General features: G+C 43.6%; 1 protein-coding gene across 12 annotated transcripts in view; it reads right to left on the bottom strand.

The window, feature by feature from the left end:
• ARHGEF7 (Rho guanine nucleotide exchange factor 7) overlaps positions 1-21,541 on the bottom strand; it is a 188,867-nt gene that overhangs the window by 92,398 nt on the left and 74,928 nt on the right. For 10 of the 12 annotated variants that reach the window (XM_017502150.2, XM_017502080.2, XM_017502109.2 and 7 more), the window contains 3 exons: positions 16,797-16,881; positions 12,797-12,927; positions 5,000-5,201 (listed from right to left, as the gene is read on the bottom strand). In XM_017502150.2, the coding sequence (XP_017357639.1) occupies positions 5,000-5,201; positions 12,797-12,927; positions 16,797-16,881 (418 nt within the window). Of the gene's footprint in view, positions 1-4,999; positions 5,202-12,796; positions 12,928-16,796; positions 16,882-19,205; positions 19,272-21,541 lie in introns of those variants that run through there. The other 2 variants (XM_017502123.2, XM_017502168.2) reach the window with 1 other exon arrangement.

Below are 21,541 nucleotides of genomic sequence, written 5' to 3'. Positions count from 1 at the left end.
AAACCCATGACCTGCTGAGGTGCTTGCTAAAGGCAAAAGGAATACAGAATGGGTAGTAGAAGGTAGTCATCAATACCAGCTGTGACCAGCTGCAGAAACGAAGTCTGTAACTGTCATGAGTATTTCCTTCTTTTGTTAAAAACATGTATGTGCATGTATACACTTGTACTAAGAAAATATCTTCATTTTATTTCCTTTTCCTTTATCATGTAACAAGATTTACTGTCTTCATATCAGCATTTAAGTATAGTTAACTTTATGTTACACAACAATCTGGGTTGGGGATTGGTGCATAATAATCATGACCTTATTATTGTCTTTATTTGAAGACTATGTATGATCTCAGGACGTGTATGGGTTCAAGTTGACAAGGAATGGACTTGTGGTGGTTAATACTAAGTGTCAACATGATTGGGTTGAAGGATACAAAGTATTAATCCTGGGTGTGTCTGTGAAGGTGGTGCCAAAGGAGACTAACATTTGAGTCAGGGGGCTGGGGAAGGCAGACCCACCCTTAATCTGATGGGCACCATCTAATCAGCTGCCAGCTAATATAACACAGGCAGAAAAACGCGAAAAGGCGAGACTAGCCTAGCCTCCCACAGCCTACGTCTTTCTCCCATGCTGGAGGCTTCCTTGCCCTCGAACATCAGACTCCAGGTTCTTCAATTTTGAGACTTAACTGGCTCTCCTTGCTCCTCATGCTTGCAGACAGCCTACTGTGGGACCCTGTGATCATTAATACTTAATAAACTCCCCTTTATATATAGCTCCCCTATTAGTTCAGTCCCTCTAGAGACCCTGACTAATACACCTATGGATTCAGTGTGGCCCCTACAAAGAGCTCCTTGATGGCAACACACCTTGTACATGCACACACGTTTAAACTCGGCACGCACACATCCTCAGACACGCATAAGACAAGAGTGGGGGCTTCTGGTAGAACAAAGTGAGGGCACTATTCCTCATGAAAGCCTTGTTTCTAAAACATGCTCCGCTGGTCCTTTGGAGAGCGTCCTCTGCTGCTGCCGGTTCAAGGGCCCACGATCCACTCCAGAGGGGGCTCATGATGCCTTCCTGTGGGCTATCAGGGGTAACAGCATGCTGCAAAACAAACTCCCGCAGCAGATGACACTGACAACTTCAAATGTGTCTGAAAATCACTTCCAGAAGCCACTCACAGTGGATTTTGAGATCCACAAACCCTATCTTTTCAGTGTAATTGCCTTATGCTGGGTTACTTCTAAAAAATCCACAAGGAGAAATACAGGAAAAAAAAACACACACACTCAGCTGAACTCTTACTGTGGTGGCTCAGACTCAGTCCAGGATTCACACTTAGAGGAGTTCATTTAAGAATTTAAAAAACCAGAGGACTGTCAGAAAGACGAGCTGGAACAAGCGTCTGTCACCATTCCAAAGGTGTGCCCCACTTAGCAGCTCTGTAACCTTAACACTCTTTTGCAAAGGTGAGCAACGAGGCCCTCCTCCTCTGCCCTGGCTCAAGTGTTCTCCTGGAAGTCCACTGGTGTCACCTCAGGCCTCTTGGTCCAGGGCTGCTCTCACTGGTCCCCAGGAGAAAGAGCACTACGACTGGCAGGGCTGGCCTAGAGATGGACTCACAGCATGGACGGGGCCTGCCCTATCCCTCAGTCTCCAGGCAGGCTCATGCAGGCCAGCGCCATCCAAGTGAGTCACAGACTAAAGTGCATTTCCTAACAGTTATGTCTACCAAGTTGACATTTCCACCCCTCAGCATGGTGCCAGTGCCATGCTCTCAGTGGGCTCTACACAGGAATAGATTTTTTTTAAAGGATGTCATGTACTTGTAACCTACCCACTTCTTAATATCCCAGCAATGCCTGTCTTCAACGTTATAGGGATAACTGAGGTCGCAAATGGAAAGTACTTTCTACAGTAACTGGAACGTAACAAGCAGCCAACAAAAAATCCTACCCCAGTCGATTTTATTATAATAATAAAATTACTGCCTTTTAAATTATCATTACTAACAACTACAAAAAAATAGCAACAACTTTGCATCCAACAGGATGGCTGTTATTTAAAAAAAAACAAAACACACAGAAAACGAGTTGGCAAGAATGCGGAAGCAGCAACACCACTGTGCGCTGCTGGTGGGAATGTGGCTTGGTGCAGCCGTGGGGAAAACCACGTGGCAGTTCCTCAAGACTTAATCACAAAATTACCATTTGACCCAGCAATTTCATTTCTGAGTATATACAGAAAAGAACTCAAAAGCAAGGACTCAAATACTTATCAACCGTGCTCTTGGCCACATTATTCACAACAGCCAAGAGGTGAAGGTAACCCAAGTTCCCATCAACACATAAATAAAATGATATAAATACACACAATATTATTCAGCCTTAAAAACGAAGGTAATTCTGCCACATGCTACAGCGTGGAAAACTCTTGAGAACTTGATGCTGAGTGAAACAAGCCAGTCAAAAGACAAAATGATTACACTTACATGAGGCACCAAAGGTAATGAAATTCAGAGACAGAAAGTAGAACGGTAGAGGCCAGGGGCTGGGGAGGAGAATGGGGACTGCATAACTGGAACAGAATTCAGTTTGAGAAGAAGAAAAAGTTCTGGAGGTGAACGGGGGTGACAGTTATAAAACTGTGAATGTATTTAGTGCTACTAAACAGTACATCTAAAAACGGTAAAAATGGTAAACTGCTTTTTACATATCTCTATATAGACAGTAAAAAAGAGAACACGTGTGTGTTGTTCCTAAAAATTCCGACAGCAGAGAAGTTTACAAATGGGGCTGCCTGCTGCTTTATTAAAATACTTATTTTCTGAGGTCACTGCCGAGAAAATATTTTCACGTCAAAATTGTCATATTCCCATTTATAAATTTTTTCTTGCTACCTCAGAAAAACAATAGCAGCCATTCACATTCCCTGAGCTCCTACTCTGCCAGACTCCATATACATGGTACAAACCTTAACGACCTAATCCCAAGAGACCTCACAAGGGAGGCCTATCATCCTCATTTTCCATCTGAAACACCTGTGGCTCTGAGGCTCAGTCACCCAAGCCCCAGAGCACAGCTATAACTTCACATCATGCTCTTTCGACACCTCGCTATGTATGAGCTGTTCTCTATAAATCACTCTCCCCAGCAGAATCAGAGAAACTGTATTATACAACGGCGCTTTTCAGCAGGATGCAAGTAAAGTTACATAAGTGATGCTCCCTGAATAAATCCCACCCCTGCCTCTGTCATCCACCCACACACTTCACCTTTATGGCTCAATTTCTGAAATCTTACTTCTTTTACATGTCAGAGCACCTACAACCAAGGTCAATATAAATGCAAATTTGAACATTATATACAATATATATGAATCCACTTTGTGTGGATATATATAAAAATCCATTGTGTGTACTCGTTAGTATAGTGGTTAAAAAAAAGAGAAAAAATAAAAATCCGTTGTGCACGTATATGTATGTGTGTGCACGCATAGAAGAATTCACTATGTGTGTATATGTGCACATATATAAATCTATTGTGTGTATATGCATATGCATACATATTAATCTATTGTGTGTATGTGTATGTAAATCCAATGTGTGTGCATATGCAAATGAATCCATTATATATGTATGCATAGATATGAATCCATTGTGTGTGCATATATAAATAAATCCATTGTGTATATGTGTGCACATATGAATCCATTGTGCGCATGTGTATGTACATATATATGAATCCATTGTGTACATGTGTATGCATATGTAGATACATGAATCCACTGTGTGTGTATATTTGTTAATTCGTTGTGTATGTGCATGTGTGATAATGAATCCACCATATGTGTATGTATGTATATATGAATCCATTGTATACCTGCGTATGTGTGCATATGCATATGGATATACATAAATCCATTGTGTGCATATTTATAAAATCCATTGTGTATGTACATGTGTGCATATATGAATCCATTGTGTGTGTGTATGTACATATATATGAATCCATTGTTTATGTACATGAGCATGTGTACATGTGTATATAAAAATCCATGTATATCAGGTGTATGTATATATCTGTGTGCATATATGTGAATCTGTTTGTGTACGTGTGTGCATATATATAAATCCACTGATGTGTGCAGGCCCATATATATACATACACACACATGAATCTATCATACGTCCCTTGAAGGCAAGAACTACATGGCTGTATTCAGAAAACCTAGTACTCTCTTCTCAATAACGCTAACCGATGGAATGAAGAATGGCTAAGTAACACCTGTGTTCAGGAAGATGCACAATAAATATTCCATAATACACATATTCCCTGAATACAGAACGCCTGCTGGGCACTCAAATCACTAGCTTTACAGAATTTTCACAGCCATACACGCATGACGTAAATCACAAGCACTAAGCTTCTGAGAGAACTTTCAACTCCACCACAAGCACAACAGCTGAGCAGCCACAGCCATGTGCCGAGGACCACTGGTCTCATAAGAACACAAGCCTCAAAATCAGAAAGTCCATGAAATAATGCTGAACAACTACAAAACAGAAGGAAGAGATGCATTTGTACAATACCATCACTCGCATAAAGAAAATGACAGAAATTACTTAACTGCACATCACTGCCCAAAGTACCATAGTCACAAAAATTAAATACAGTCTGCGGATCACCAACTCCAAGTCCTGACACTAGCTCTAAAAAAGGGATCAATTCTATCACAGTAAAACTGAGATACTTCTCTTCACGCTTGGAAAAGGCCAGGATGAAAGGAAATGCTGGCTGGTCACTACAGAGCCCCAGATCCCAAGGCCCCAATGTGAGGCTGAGGTGAAAATCCATTACATCAAACAAAAAACTGTATCTTAAGACCAGGTCATGTGCACGGGTTCACCTGGAGAGTAAACACTACGTAAAGTACATTTACTTCTTTCTGCTCCTCATCGCAAAGAAAAGCCACATACAGACCAGGCTCGGCCACTTACCGCTGGCCTTGACCTCGCGCACGTAGTTGCTGGGGAACCAGCCGGTCCGGCCGTTGAGTGTGCCCTCCCACCAGCCTCCCTCTTCCACTCGGGTAACATGGATGACATCTCCTTTCGAGAAGGAAAGCTCGTCCTCATTGTTCTGCTGGAAGTTAAACTTTGCTCTTACTACCAGTTGATTGTTGCTATTATCGGTCATGTCCTAAAAGGGGAAGAAGGGTGGGAGAAAAATTATACCCAGAACAGACTACTTCATTATAAAACAGATTATACTTTACTAATACAAAGGTAGCGTAATTACCCAAGAGCAGAAAATTGTTCACAGAAATGTCAGCTTCCTCCCTTGCAGTGCATCGTGACCAATCCCAGCACCACTCCAGCCCCAGAGGACACCCTCTCCACAGCATGCACAGGTCCTGCTCTGCCAGTGACACCTACGTAATCAGATACGTCCGTGTACGTGGAGACAGAGTCACACTACACGCACTTCTCCACAAGTCACAAAAGTGAAGACGGCATGGTCATTTCTCCGGCAGTACTTACCAGTGCTTACACACCGCTTAATGTTATGCCACGTGACTATGCCATTCATCACTGAATCCACTCTCCACTAGTGGGCTTTCAGATTATTTCCAATATAGTTCCATATACCATACACTGTACTTTTCTTGTGTAGTCAAGTCTGCATTAAAAATGCTTGTACATCTGTCTTTGAATACACTTGCAAATAAGCCTATGAATTAAATTCTGGTCAGAAGACATACTTATTACAGCTAACTTTTTAATACATCTTTCTAAATTGTCCTCCAAGAAGTTTCTACAAACTACACCAAGAAATATCCCCACCAACAATATCTAAAAGTTCTTATTTCATCAAACTTTAACACTCAATATTGTCAAACTTTTCTATTTTTGTCTGACAGAAGAAAATAGTGCCTCATATTTTAATTCGCATTTTTCACAGAAACTGTACATATTTTCAGATTTCGGAAAGGTAGAAAGAGGAAGGGAGAGTGGCTGGGCCTCTTTGATTTCCATCTGCCCTGGGCGGAGCTCTGGAGAGGCTGGTGACGCAGAACTACCAAAGGGCGCAGCCTGACAACCCCAGAAGCCTGTCGCATCACCAAGGGCTCAAGGAGAGGGCCACCCAGCAGACCCCAGCCCTGGCCCACCCCACTTCCCTACCACTGACAGCAGGCGAGCCCAGCCCACCTGCAACAGTGTCCACACAGACTGTACAGAACGTCTTGAGCTCCAGAGAACACCAGTGACCTCAGCAGAGTCCAGGCCTCTAACCCCACCAGGTGGCAGCAGGCGATTCCATCTGCCCACACTTCTCCCTGCCCTCCAGCCAGCCACAGGGAAGGCCTGAGACCACCCACACTTGCTGACACACAGCCCCGGCTCTACCACTAGCAGGCCCATCATCACCCCCGCATCCAGCAACATTCAGTCCCAGGGACTTGTGGGAAATAAAAGAATGTCGAACACTGCTATCTATCATCAGTCTCAGAAGCAGAGTTTGAGAAAGAGGGCAGGGCTGAAAAGCAATGTAAGAAATATTACCTTATGCAGGTAAGGGAGCCAGGGGAGGAAAACAGCACCAGCCACTCTTCCTCCATGGGAGTCCACACTGATATCACTTCAATATCCCACGTTTGGCAAAAGACATAAATATACAAATCCACGAACCTGTGTGAACCTCAAATAGTAAAAACCTAAAGAAATTCAAACCAACTCATACCATAATTAAACTTCTGAAAACTAAAGCCAAAAAAGTTCTTAATAGGATAAAACAGACATCTACAGATATACAAGATCTCAAAAATTTACCTCCCATGCACCCCTTCAAGGAGTTAAAAATGTGCTTCTCCAAAACAGGGGAATTAAAGGAAAAAACTAAAGAGAAAGAGGCAGAGGAGATCTACAGTGTCAGGGGAGTGTCCCAGGTTACGATGGTGGGCGGCTCAGAGGCAGCAGCTGCACAGCCAGCCTGGCTCACAACCAAGGGAGTTTAAAACACAGCACAGGCTCCAAGGGCGTTCATCAGGAAATGAGGAAAAATAACGTGTTTGAATGTCGAAGCAGAGATCCTCAGAAACACACAAAAGACTAGATCTGCAACCTGCAACACATATACAGAAAACTAAACAAAGAAATCAGAATTACCAATTCCCCCTCAAAAAAAATGTTACTAGCAAGTTAAGGATAGCCATAGTACACAACGTGACTCTGCTCTGAATACTATCTACCTTGTCATAACGTTACCCTGAACCCCAATTTCAGTGAAAGCATGGCGGAACTCAGCCATGGGAAAGACAGGCCGAGGTGTTTATGCAGGTAAGGGAGCTGGGGGGGAAAACAGCACCAGCCGCTCTTCCTCCATGGGAGTCCACATTGATATCACTTCAAATTAAGAAAAAGAAAAGGCGCTTTATTTAGAGACACACAGGCAAATACTTACAAAGAACCAACAGAGCCTTGGAGGCAAAGCAAGACAGCCAACTAGAACCCTCCAGCGACTGCCCCCTCAGCCCCGCAGGACAACAAACTATCCACACTAGAAGGCAGCTCCTTAAGAATCAGCACTCAGAAGTGATGGCTGCTAGAGGGGACGGATGCCCCCAGTTACTCTGAGATTATTATAACCCATTGTATGCCTGTATCAAAACAGTTCATGTACCCCATAAATATATATATATGTCCTAGGTACCATAAAAATGAAAACAAAAAAAAAGTGGAAAAACGGAAAGTAACTCTGTCTCTGTGTTTTTTCCTAGTCTCAGAGAATTACTTGACTTTAAGTGCATGTATAAATCACCGAAAAAAAATGTTTTTAAAAGTAAAGCATCAAAGCAAACAGGCCACAGCAGATCCTCAATAAGGTGTGGCTATAATATTATTCCAAAAATATTTAAAACTTATCTATTTAAATGTGTTTACAGATTAAGAATTAATTATAAATATGTATTTAGCAATTCAAATTCGTAAGTTAAATATTTAATGCATATTTCGTATTTCATCAACAAGCCCCTCTTCAGTGTTTGGCAACAAAATCACCAGTAGGCAATTAACAGCGCAGACACAAAGCTCTCTGGCCCCCATGACCCACAAGGAGCAGGGTCAAGTTTGGCACTGCCACTGAAGCTCACATCCAGACACTGTCACGTGGTCCTTGCTCTTGCGTGGTGAAATATAACCTGATCTCATCATGCTATGTCAAGTTCTCTTTTTGCAAACCACCATCTCCACTCACCAGCTGTCTGCTGAGATCGCCAACACGCTCTCCTGCAAGCAGTCCAATGTCACCTGGGCACCCTGGCCTTGTGGAAAACAGGCTCACGGTGCAAGCACGCTGGTGATCAGCTCCAACACCAGAACACAACTGTAGTGAGCAAAGCAACACAGGCACAGCAGGCCCCTCCCTAGGTCAGGTGCCCAGGGTCGCCCTCGGCCAGCCCTGAAGCTCCAGCCAGCACCAGGGCTGAGCCTGAACGGAAGCAGAAGGGAGACAGGGACGATCAAGAGGCAGCAGCATTCCACCTCATGGTCATGTGTGCAAACGCAGGCGCACTCTACGCTCAAGGCACACCCCTACTGACGTTCCTTCATCAATGTAACACCCCAGAAAGGAAGGGTGGAGCCTAAGCGGGGGAGGGCTCCAGGAGAGGTGCAGGGGGCCGGCAGCCATTTCAGATCCAGGTATCCAGGTGAAACATCCCAATGCAGCCTATCTTCATTCTTCAGCAGTCACTACATGGAAGGACGTGCAGGCTTCTGCAGCGTCTCTGTCTGCACTACTACTCTCAAGACAGATTGCTCAGACAGCACGTGCCAACAGGTGCTCCATCAGAGCGCAGGAGGTACGGGACAAGCTAGAGAAGGGTCCTAAAAAGGCTATATTTCAACTACACACTCCACACCACCAAGTTCAGCCTAAAATCACAGCAGCTGAGTGAGGGCTCCGTTCACTATCAACAGTGTTACAGGAAGCGGGAAGAGAGGTATTCCATTACTATTTTATCATCGTGGGTTTTTCCCTTTTTTTAAAAGCTCTCCTAAAACTGCAGCTTGTCACCTGTCTAACTCAACAAGACTAAGGGAGTCTAATAATGGGCTCAGAAAAAGCCAATCGTTTAAAAAAAAGCGGGGTCGAGAGGAGGTATGCCACAGAATCCCATTGCTAAAAAATACAAAAATGAGTAAAACTCATTTTTACCATCAGACAGGACAGTAGATGCCTTGCGGAACACGAGTCCTGTAGAGAAGCCGGGTGGCTAGTCATGCTCTGCCTCCTTATCTGGGTGCTGCCTACACAGGAATGTTCCATGTGTAAAACTTCATCATGCTGCACATCATGCTGTATACGCACAACACATGAACTGTTTTTCTATGTACATTACATGTCAATAAAAGTAACTGGAGGGGAGTGAAGACAGTCCCCGACAGCCCTAACCGAAGAGCCCTATCCGGGCGTATGTGACCCTGGCTGGGCAGGGTCACCTATGCTCGCCAAGCTCCGTAACAACCTCTTTCTGATGCCTAGAGCTGAAGCACCACCTATTAGTATCTTGGCATATTAAACTTAATCACTTGATTGCTTTATTGTATCCCATGTTCTGAAATTATCCTGACAATCCAAAACAAGGACACTCTGGAGTGCTGCTTCACACCAACTCTATCCTCTCCTCTACTCTCTACGAAGGGCACCTGTAATTTCCTTTTCAGAAGAAAGGCTTGTCAGGGTAAGAGACACAATTTTTACTCCAACTTTACTATTTCTGAGTGCTGTGATCTTGTGTGAATACCTTCTCTAAGCTTCAGTTTCCTCATAATATATGTCATCCAATATAAGATGCCAACAATTAGACAATGCCTTTATATTTCACTAAATACTATCAAATTATGGCATATCATCACTGTAAGATACACGTACTTCCAGATGTGTTAAAATGACTTAAAAAGATAAGTCTTTGAATTGACAAAATATGGTCTATTAAAGCACAATATTATCTGTGTTTACTAAACAGGGAAGTTAAAAATATTTAACAATGTGTGCAATATCTTTGGATATAATTTCTTGCATGCCTTGGAAATACACTTGGTGACTGGTATAAAGCAAAGTTACCTGCCAGCATCAGGGCTGTGCCAGACGTCCAGGTCCCTGGTTTCCAGAAGCAGCAGAAGAACCACTTTAAAAAATCAAGTCACCTCTCCCAGAAATGAAGGATGATGGGAACAACCACCTCACAACTCACAAATGCTGTCCCCAAACTGTGAGAACAGCATCCAGCACTCAAGGCTGTACCTATCAGCGGCCAGCAGATGAAGACTAAAAGCACAGCAGAGATACCAGTAATTCCAGCAGTGTCGATCAACGTTCTTAAGAACGATATGTGAATGCACGCCTTATCTATGAGGAAAACCATTCTACATTCTTAACCACGGAGACCCACCACAGAGCCGAACTGGACAAAGAGCTTGATTTAGCTCAGCCTCTGGAAGTGGGTAAGAAGAACTCTCCCAAGGAAAGAAGAGTCGGGGAAAGGGGAAGAGGCAAGTTAAAATCTCCACTTCAGTGAAAAGCAGTAAATGCAACATCAAAACTGTTCAAGCCAGCCTATATCCCGAGGCAGGAAATCTGTCCTGGGGCAGGGGGCTGACAGTTTCACAGATGAAAAACAAGCTTAAAAAACACTCAGCAACTACAGTGGTGGCCGAGGCAGACATTCTTACACTTAAAGGCAGGCAGGTGATGAAGGGGCAACGTGAGAGCACAGGGGCGTAAACAGCAGCAGCCCTGAGAACACTCATCCTCGCCAGGGGATGGAAGCATCTTACACAATCTCAAAGCTTAGCTTTAATATGATCTCAAAACTGACATTCAAGAAACCGCAAGTTGCCTTTTGGCTCAACTTTTATCATGGAAACATTCAAATATATACAAAAGGAGAGAATGACATGACGGGTGGGCCTCCATGCGCCCACCAGCCAAACATTCCCTTGAAGCTGGCCATTCTCGTTTCAAGATAAATTTTTAATCCAAAAAAACTACCTCAAAGTACTACTGATAAACTATACACAGAAAAACCTAAGGGTAAAGAAACACTTATTCTTACCTAGCATGGCTGAGAGAGGTCTTGGCACATTCCATAAAAGAGAAGGCAGCTCACTAGCACCCAATCAAAACATCAGTCAGCCCCAAAAAGACTTCACATGGGTCAGAGAGCTCAAGTCTTTATTTCTAGTACAATGAAGTTTCTGTAGCTAATGAAAAATTAATCCTATACTTATTATGATCGCAGTAACAATCCCAACATTACATTTAACTTTACTTAAAATTACACACTTGTAATCCAATCCTCCTCTACACAAAAAGAAAAAAAATCACATGAAAACTGTCACCGGTGAATGGGTGAGACAGCCAATCACTGCTTTGCCCAAGGCATGCTCATTTCTCTTACATTTTCCTCATGTTTTATAGAGCTAACTTCAGGTATGTTTAAAGTGGTTTGTTTAGTTCTCCCTAACTTAGAATCCTAACGCTCTCGGTGATAGTCCACAAAACTCCTCCAGCACAGACTCCTGCAAAGCAGGAAATGGCAACAGCCAGGCCTCAAGGGGCACTGTGAGGGCTGCAGCACTCAGCCCACACAGTCCATACTGCACACCACACAGAGCGCCGGGAGCAGTGAGGCTCCTCGGGGCTCCTCTGAGGAGACACATTGCTGTGTCTCCTTGAGTTCAAAAAGTTCAGAAACATAAAAATCACATTCCTTGCCTATCGTTCCATTTTTAACACATGCTTCATAAACCACTCAAATTTATATTTCTCTCTACAAAACATGACTCTATTTAAGTTAATTTCTATTTCTTGAGGAGCGCCATCAGCTTACTTAGCAACATTCTATGTTAAGGCAGAGGAAAATCCATGGACCCTTAATAACTCTAGAATAGGGTTCTCTCTAGACTCACATTACAAGATCACTATGTTTCTAATGAAGTAATGTACTAAGATGTCATGAGAAAGTAGTGGCATCCCCATCAGCCAATCCAAGTCACTGCCCGCCAGCCTGAAGCTCAGAGAATGGCGCAGACTGCAGAGTGGCAGCCCCAGCTCTACCCCGACATTCTCCAAGCAGTCCTGCCTCAACCCTGCTTGAATTTCTCATTTACAGCTTCACTGTTACATTCCGGGGGCTTTACTCACAGCCTGTATCCTGAGCATTAACAAACAAGTATTTCTTCGCTCTCCAAGATGACTGTTCCATCGTCTAAGTTTCTTTCTCTGCTTCCCAATCATCCATCCTGAGGGGTTCCCTCTTCTCCAAACCAAATCCTGACTTGGTAAAGCACACTAAGCCATGCTTTCAAGAGGAAAAAAAGCCAGATTCTTTAGATTCTTTAGTTTGAACCACGTCTTCTCTGCAGAGCTGAGTGCCTTTACATATGAATTTCTTATCCTCATATTTCTGTACATGTGCATAGCTGATAATGGCATGCAGGTGATGAAGGATGCGTTTTAAAAGCACGCATCACTGCAGATGTCAACAGAGTCGAGTCTTGTAATACAACCTAAAAACAAATGAGTTTCTCAAAAGCACTCATTAAGTATAATATCTGGATAATCTGGTAATGAACAAACACCAAACCAGATTACAGGAGCAATGGAGGCAAAGTCCCGCTGTCTTCAGCCTGCTTAACATAATTAACGAGGCACACGTATCTTTCCGGATACATCCATACACACTCATATCCTCCCAAACACATTTAAGTAACAAAATCTCTCAAACTTACCAAACTCCGATACTGGCCCTGGAACAGCTTTGAAGTCCGAGTGTGCAAAGACTGTGATCCAAGGGAGTCGAAAGACTTTATGCGGTGAGATGAGGGCCGGGCACACACGGAGTCACTCCCCAGACCGATGTCTGCAAAGGGCGTGCACACAGAAAGAGAGAGCTGAGGGCGCCTGATACCACGCACCCACACTACACACTCGACTCGACAACTAGGCCAGCACAGAGGGACACACCAAAGACCACAACAAAGCAGCCCATTTATGCAGAAAACAAAGAACAAATTCTTTTTACATAAATGCCTTGCATTCATTCCCCAACTACCTTTCCAGAAATTATCTGGAGATAACTATTAATCAGTATAATTTTTCAGAAATCTGTGAAATGTATTATAACCGTTCTTAAGATTTTCCCTTCACCTGGAAAAAAGAGCCTCTCAACTTCGATTATGGAGCAGAGAACAAACAAGCACTGATTCTCCAACGCATCATCACCACGTGCCCACTTTTCCAGGACTATGCACCACGTAATAAGCAACAGGAATTATTTTATAACAAAAGGGAAAGACTCTTATTTAAAATAGAAAATCCCAGTGTCTTTTTCAGCCAGAGTGAACCTTGTGAAGATTATTTCCTCAAAACTAAGGCAGCACACTCTGTACTCACCTCATGAAGTTGTTGAGAGGATCAGAGTAAACAGATATTAAAAGGTTTTATTAGTTCTATTCCCTGGATCCCCTTTCATGTTAAGACACTCCACAAAGACCAAGCAACAAATAAATAATAGCAACTTACTCTTAAAAATGATTCAATTTAAAAAAAAAAAAAGGGGGTGGGGAGGGCTGTGAAAAAGTTTGCTGGGAAAATTGCTATTCTGAGAAGCACGTGCCCGGCAATGTCCTAAAGCTCAAAGGAGCCTACCAAAAAAGCACACCTAAGTCTCCAGGTCCCAGCTTCCTAGCAGATGTCTGGATTGGCTTACACAGTATCTGGTAAAATTCTGAATTAACTGTCAATGTCTAAAAGTCTGAAGTTACCACCAAAAACCCAGATTCTCCACTGCTCCTGAGACATTTAGGATGCGGCCACACCAGGTCTATATCCCCTCAGGTAAAGGTGGCTCAGAGCTGGGCAGGGGCTATCCCGAAAGGACCCAGCGTCCATGCACTTCCGCCCAGCTCCTCCCTTCACGTCACCCGCCTGACCCTGCAGACGTGGGCTTGCTATCCCAACAGTCTTAAATTCTTCTCAAGTTACCCAAGCACCCTATACTTCCAAGGATCTGCTGAGGGCAGGTTACAAGTAATCTCCAGAGAGCATGCTACTTGAGAACACTGGGGTGTAGGCAACCTGCAGCACAAAACCAGCTAAAAGAGCATTTCCAGCAAATTCCACAGGGCTCCCTGCCACGAGCTGCAGTGCTTCACTGGCCCTGGCCTTCAGGGACTTCTCATACAAGGAGGGCATCCTGAAGACATTCTGTACTTCCCCAAAACCAAGCTTTCTTCTATCCAGTTAAAAGGCCAGTTATAGTCACCTAAATGCCTTGAGAACACATAGGGTTTTAAGTGACAAAGCAGAAAGACAATGACAATTTCCCAAGAATGTCCATGGTAACTGTGGCTGCTGCAGCCGTCTGTTCACCAATCAAGGAAAGTTGAACTCTAGAAAGATCCGAACACTGCCTGCAAACTGACTTCAAAAACAAAAACAAAGGGCAATTAGCCAACAAACAGAAAAGCAAAACACTCCTTCCATTTGGGAGGTGTCATTTCTATAGTTTAAAAGCTAAAAAGTACCAAGTTTACCTCACAACTTCCACATTTGTCTTCGTAAAGAACAAAGCTACCTATTTTATATCCAACACATAGCCAATGATACCAAGAACATACAAGAAATACAATTCCATATTTCCATAATGTGGAACAAAAACCAGTAGCCCCAGAGTGACTGGGTTCTGGCTTCTATTATTTACTTACGAATCTTACCATCTCAAACCTTGACGGTTGACAATCCCAAGGCCGAGTGTACAAATTAAAGCCATCGTCTAAAGCCACTGCTTCCTAATTAGCACCCCCACTTACAGGCAGAGACAGCGTCTACAGTGAAATTCAAAGTTACTATCTTCTGCTCCTATGAGCAACCTCTACAGAAGTATTCAACGGGAACAGAGGAATCAAATTCAAAATTACTTGTAGATTTTATTTATCTGTGCTATTGCCCCATCTGTCACAGAGACTTATGCTAATTATAAGACACAGCATTTAGGCCAAGCAAGGTGGCACATGCCTGTAATCCCAGAACTTTGGGAGGCCAAGGTTTGCAGATAGCTTGAGCTCAGGAGTTCAAGACCAGCTGGGGCAACACAGCAAAATCCCCTCTCTACAAAATACACAAAAATTAGCCAGGCTCAGAGGTGTACACCTATAGATCCAGTGGCTTAGGTGGGAGGATCGCCTGATCTCCTCAGGAGGCTGAGGCTTCAATGAGCTGAGATTACGCTACTGTGCTCCAGCCTGGGCAAGACCCTATCCCCATAAAAAAATCATGCAAAACTTTGAGGCATGGATAAATATCAGTCTGCAGACAGATCCCCCATGCCGTCAGGACACGCGGAATATGCCACTTTCTGTGCGTGATATGTTGCAGTATTCCTTGCATTAAATTCCAGTGATCTCTACTCTAAATGTATGTCCCTTTCTATAAGTTATTTTCTTAACTGTTTGTTCATATTAAAAGTATCATTTTTATATTGTAGAGACAGAAGGCATTCAATAATGCAACAATTTTAATTAGTTATATCCATCTTCATAATCCTGCCATTGAAATTTTTTTCCTAGGTACTTTCATCTGAACGGCCCTTTAAACCTCAGAAGTCAAGCTGTGAACATTCGGCCACATCCACACCTCTGCCTGGGATCTGCCCCTGATCCCAGGAATGGGGGCCAGAGCCTCTCGCCCGGGCACCAGCAGCAGCAGCAGCAGCAGCAGCAGCTCCCAGAGAGCAGTCAGAGCACACATGCACTGGGAGGCAGCACCAAGGACAGCCCCTGCGCCACCGAAGAAGCCTCCCAGAGCCAGGAACTGCAGCCCAAAGTGTTAGTGACCCCAGTCAGTGTCTCCTCCATATGCAGTGAGGCAAGTACATCCTAGTCTGAAGGGCCAGACGAAACTGAGAAGTGACCCTAACAAAATAAACTCAAGAGGTTTCCTTTTCAAAAGAAAAGGACATGTCACTTTCCCCCACAAATCTGATATTTAACATCTGTCAAGGTAAACAGAAAAAAAAAATTACTCTAAAAGAAAAATACAACTAAAAAGTTCCTTCCTTTCGAGCCACACAGAGATCCAAGAAAGAGCTCCTCAGGGCTTATGGAGCATTTCCTCCAGGGACCTTGGCATCATGGACAACATGCGCCTTCCCTCAAAGGTCCTTGCCTAAACAACTCCTGCCCTCGCTGTGGCCCATGAGAGGGGCACATCATGTCCCCAAAACCTCCTCTCCACTTCAGTACTAACAGGGGCTAACAACAAACCCTGTACCTGGGTGCCACAGCCCTCAGGAGCCCTGGACAAGTGGTGAGGACTTTACAGGCCAATCCACAAGCCACTCCCTTGTGGTCACAGCTGAAAATTTCTGCTCACTAGACACAAACTTAAATCAGCATACATTCAATAAAAACCCAGAGAAGGGTGCTTCTAGCTCCAAGACTTCCCATGAGAACTAGACACCAAGAACTATTCTCCTTACTGTACCTTCAGGTGAGAAATCTCTCCATCCACAGAAAGGAAAGCATCTGATATATACCAGAACATTTAAAGAAGATTCTGTTCTAATAAGGAAAATAAAATATCACAGCAAAAGGAACAATCAAAATGTAATGCGACAGAAGCTTATTTTTTAAATGCAATAATGCTCCCCTGGCCTCGAAAAACAAGAAAACCAAAGTGTCCGCCCTTATGTCTTCCCACCCCCTCGAGTTCAATAAAAAAGAGTCTTACCTGCTGTTACTTTATTTAGAGTCACTAAGGAACTGAGGACCTTGTTAAAATTCTGCCCCTGATACAAATCATTTGCATCAAATGTCTGAAAGGAAAAATTAAACAAGCAAAATTAGTAGAGTCTTAGTTGGGTGCAGGTTGAACTAAGTTCTCCCAGCAATGTGATGATGCTCTGCCTGAAATCCTAAGGCAGCCACACAACCTGCAACAGGGAGACCAGCGTGCTCATCTCCAAGTCCTGGGGTAAGAATCCAATCAGAATTCTCTTACTTAGGGACAGGGTAGCCTCACGGCATTAGACCAGTTCTCTGCCCAACACCACCCACCCCTTTTTACACGCTGGGGTGTGAGCTCCTTCACAGGGGAGGAGGGCAGGCTGCTGGCATCCGGCAAGCACGCAGCATGCCTGTACAATCCTCCTCTCCTTAATTAACGCAGAGGCCGCAGGGCAAGGCATGCTATACATGTTCTTTCCCGGTCACAGAAAAGAAGGGAAAATGACAGTCGATTCCAAAGCCAACAGCAGCAAAGGAAAACGCAGACATCAGAAAACAGAGTGGATATGAGGGTAAAAGGAGGAAAGACAGGAGAAGCAGATCCCAGATAGGAAAGGCGTAGGGACAAGAGACCACCATCACCTCAGAGCTCTGAGGCCAGGACCAGGCAAGCCCCAGACCGCATTCCCCTCCAATCCAGGGCCGTCTGGAGACCTGGGACCATGGCAGAGCTGGTCACATTGCCACTGGTGGGCACTTCCCACCACCCACCCTGGAGGCTGGAAAGATGAAGCACGCTGGTTTGCCTAGCTATGTTGCAACTAGAGTCTAGAAGGCATGCACACACAGCCATGTCAAAGAGCTCGGGATTCCATCTTTGGCTCCCCTTCCATCGTCCTCATGGAAGCTTTCTCTCTTTGGGCATTTCCCCTCTGGGGTCCCCTTCCACTCAGTGTGGAAGCTGCTTTCCTCTCCAGGATTCCAAACTTGGGTCCCCTTCCACAATCGTCGTGGAAGCTTTCTCTCTCTTGTCTTTCTCTCTCTCTTTCTCTCTGCCTAAATAAATCACTTTCTGAAAAAAAAAAAAAAAAGCTGTCATCTCAGATACCTCGAAAAGACTACATATGGCTTCTGGTCACCAAATAACCTCAAGCAAAAATAAACAGTCAAATCATCTACAACTGTGTTCCAGAAAAATTAAGAAAAAATTTTTCAGAGGTGCAAATAACAGAAGGATGTATTTAAATACCAAAACGTGTATCCTGTTGCCATATGTTCTAACTGAGGTTACCAGAAATGGGCATCCGTGGGCAAGGGCCCGCCTTCTCCCCAGGGCTGCCCTCCCCCCACACCTCTAGCATGTCCTACCAGAAGCCCCACTTCTCCAGCTCTTCCTGCCTTCGGTCCCCTCCCTTTCCTGGCTAATCCTTATTCATCCTGCTTCCTGACAAAGCCCCGCCTTGACAGCCTTGCTGCCCCCACCACACCCGGTCAGGTCCCCAGCCAGGCTCCCCCAGAACATGTGTCATGATAGTCTAATGGTGGATGTCTACAGGCCTCCCTGGACTACAAAAGCTGCAGAGGCAGACTGTGCATCTCCCAACACCCAGCACAGAGGCTGGTGCACAGTGACAAGGCAGCGGAAGGGAGACACGCACCAGCCTCCAACCAGCCACCCACCCTGGAGGCGCTGCATGCTGCCGTGATGAAGCTCATGCCAAGAGAAGCTAAGAAAAGTGACGCCAAATATGAGAAGTCCTGTATTACTCAAAATTCATTCCGAGCCAAGGCCTACTCTCTATAATTTTTGAAATAAGTAAAAAGTCATGTTTCTTTAAACATAAATAAAAAAAGAAAAATCAGAAGTTGAAAAACTACCTCAAGAAAAAAAACCATCGAATCACTAACAGAGTCATGAAAGGAGCTGAAAACCAGAGGTCACTTTCTTAAAGTTCACAAGAAAATATAAAATGAAACCACAAAATGTAAAAGGAAAGCTGTGAATACATCTAAACATTCTATGTGCTTACTGACACCATTTCTAACATAAAGCACAAAATATAACTGATTTCATGAAGCTTAATCCTTCCTCGTAAAAGTCCTTAGAATCACCTTTAACACAGAATACATTTGTTGTAATATTTATTATTTAAGAAGAAATTCCAACTCAAATGAGAGCACCACCTAGGCTGACATAACCATCTATAACAAATATGGGTTAAGTTGCATTTTTAAAAAAGAATTAAATAGGCCTCATCTTCCTTATATGCAAAACATAAAATTTCTATTCATCATAAAATGTTTAAATGAGAGATCTCATTGTCTTTCAGCACTACAGATCTAATTTGAGCGCTTGAAAAATTAAAGTCATGGTATACTACAAAAAGCAATACATATATAAATTTCTACTAACCTTCATATTGGCAAGGCAGCAAGTCACAAAACCCAGAACAACAGGATGTGAAAATCGTGAAGTTTCCTGTTATTCCAGAACTATATACCTTTCTTACTTGGATACCAGGAAGCATCTGATTGGCTGAAATCGCCCACCAATGGGCTTCAATATGACATCAGAGCTTAAGTGAATACACACACCACACTTCTCAACAGGAAGCTAGACAATGAGATGAGGCAAATCCTTACTACTGAGAGGGGAAAATGCACATTCTCAGTCAATAGAATGTTTAGATTGAAGTGCTTCTCTAGAAAAAAATAGCAGACTATTTCCTAAAATAAACATCTATTCAACAAAAAAACAAACAGAAAATCTGAACACAGACAAATTTTCTACTATGGGAATAAGAAGAAAATCTCAACTTTGATACAAATATCTCTGTGAAAAGTAAATCAGTGTGTATATAAGAATTACCATAGCATTTAACAACACTAAATTGTTCCCTAGGGTTATGTTGGCAGGTCGTCTCAGACAGGATTCATTCATTCCCTATCACGACCCGCTGGGTGCTTTAAAAAGCAGTACTTCCACCCTTGGCAAGGGCAAGGAGCAGCAGGAGGGAAGGAAGTTAAAACGGGATTCGATTGTCTCCAGGTTCAGCCTCGGGAGCAGTGATTCTCAGCAGGAGCTGCACATTAGGACCTCCTGGGGGCCCATAAAAGGGCAGGATACTCCAGTCGTGTTCTGGAGTCTCTAAGGGAGAGACTCTGAAATCAAAATGCTAACCCTCTCCCAGAACTCCAATGCCCAGCCAAGGGTGAGATGCTCCTGGTGAGGTAACGAAGGTCACTGGGAATCTGCCCGGCGAAAGGCTCACAACACCGGCACAGACACATTTCCTGCCACCTGGACCACCCTGCACAGGCACCATGCTGGGGAAGAGGGTGGCTGCACAGACACACTTCACCCCATGATACACTTTAGGATCTATCCATTTGGAAAAGCATATTTAAAACACTCACTTTTACATTTCAGTGCATCAAATGTGCAGTGGAATGATCTGATATTCCCAAAATGAAATCATCCTACCAGTTTTCCACTAGAAAATATTAAAATTTAGTGTTTATTTTTGATATTTTACTTTCAATACAAACTACATAATGAAATACGATAAATATCAAACCAGGGACTTAAAAAAAACCAGAGTATTCAAATAAGGATAGAAAATACTTTCTTAAAAGTTCCCATTATCTCTGAGTTTTCAGTCTTAAAGTTTTTTGTTTTTTAAAAAAGGAAGAAAAGTTCCCATGGTTGAACACAAAACGGCACAACACAGGCAGCACGTTTTGGGAAGGAGGCAGGGGCGCTGGAAGGAGGAGAATTGAGTCTACAGAGCAGAGCCTCCCTGGGTGAAGCACGGCCACCTGCTTGCTACAGCCCTGCCCCGGGCCCTCAGGCCTCAGACTTCTCATCCTTACCAGGTAAAGGGGAACACACTTAACAACAGGAAGCAGCAAGTGGAATGCCCCACACCTTTGAAAAGAAAAGGGCACGCTGAATCCCGCTTATCAAAACAGACCTGCAGATGACTCCATTCTGCCAAGGAAAACTCTTACTTTTAAAAATGCAAAATAACCACAAGAAAAAGCCCAGTGAACAGAGAGGTGAATCATCTACATTACTTACAGATCTACTTACTTACAGATCTCTCATTCAGAGATAAAAATGAAGCCCTAAAACACAACGACCTTCTCAAGTCTACTCTCTGAGTCACTAAGATTGACAATCTTTGATTGTCAATCCCATTAATAAAAAATTAAAGTATGTTTGTTAGACCTCATTTCTCTTGCAAGGCTTTGCAGAAACTGCTTCTTAGGAAGCTGAATTGTAGCTGGCATTGTTTAGGAAAATTACCTTGCCTTCTATGAAATACACAGGCCATATATAAAGCAATTTGGGCATAAAAAAGAATGGCTAGACTATCAGACCATAAAAGAAAGGAGTGAGACACAGAGAAACAACCTGAGGAAAAAACTTCTACAGCCGTAGGTCAGAGAACTTCAGCCTCAGGGACCAGGGGGCCGAGGGGGATTCCAACAAACGCTGCGGACTCGAAGGAGCCACAAGCCTGGAGATCCAGTTCTAGGTCAAGAAGACAATGGCATGGGCATGGTTTTTAATTGAACACTGAGCATCATTAGTATTTAAACTGAGGGAAATCACTCCCCTGAGCCAAAGAGGAAAAAAAATATCTTCTGTAATGTTTTCCTAGTTGTGACTTTCCAAAAGAAAAGCTTCAGTTGTTTCCACAGTGGCCCTGAGGCTGGCACTATTGCCTGCCTCATTGCCAGCCT

This window comes from Cebus imitator, unplaced genomic scaffold (genome assembly GCF_001604975.1).
Source record: "Cebus imitator isolate Cc_AM_T3 unplaced genomic scaffold, Cebus_imitator-1.0 Scaffold14, whole genome shotgun sequence".
Taxonomy (NCBI): Eukaryota; Metazoa; Chordata; class Mammalia; order Primates; family Cebidae; genus Cebus; species Cebus imitator.
This window is presented reverse-complemented; position numbering and strand designations above follow the sequence as displayed.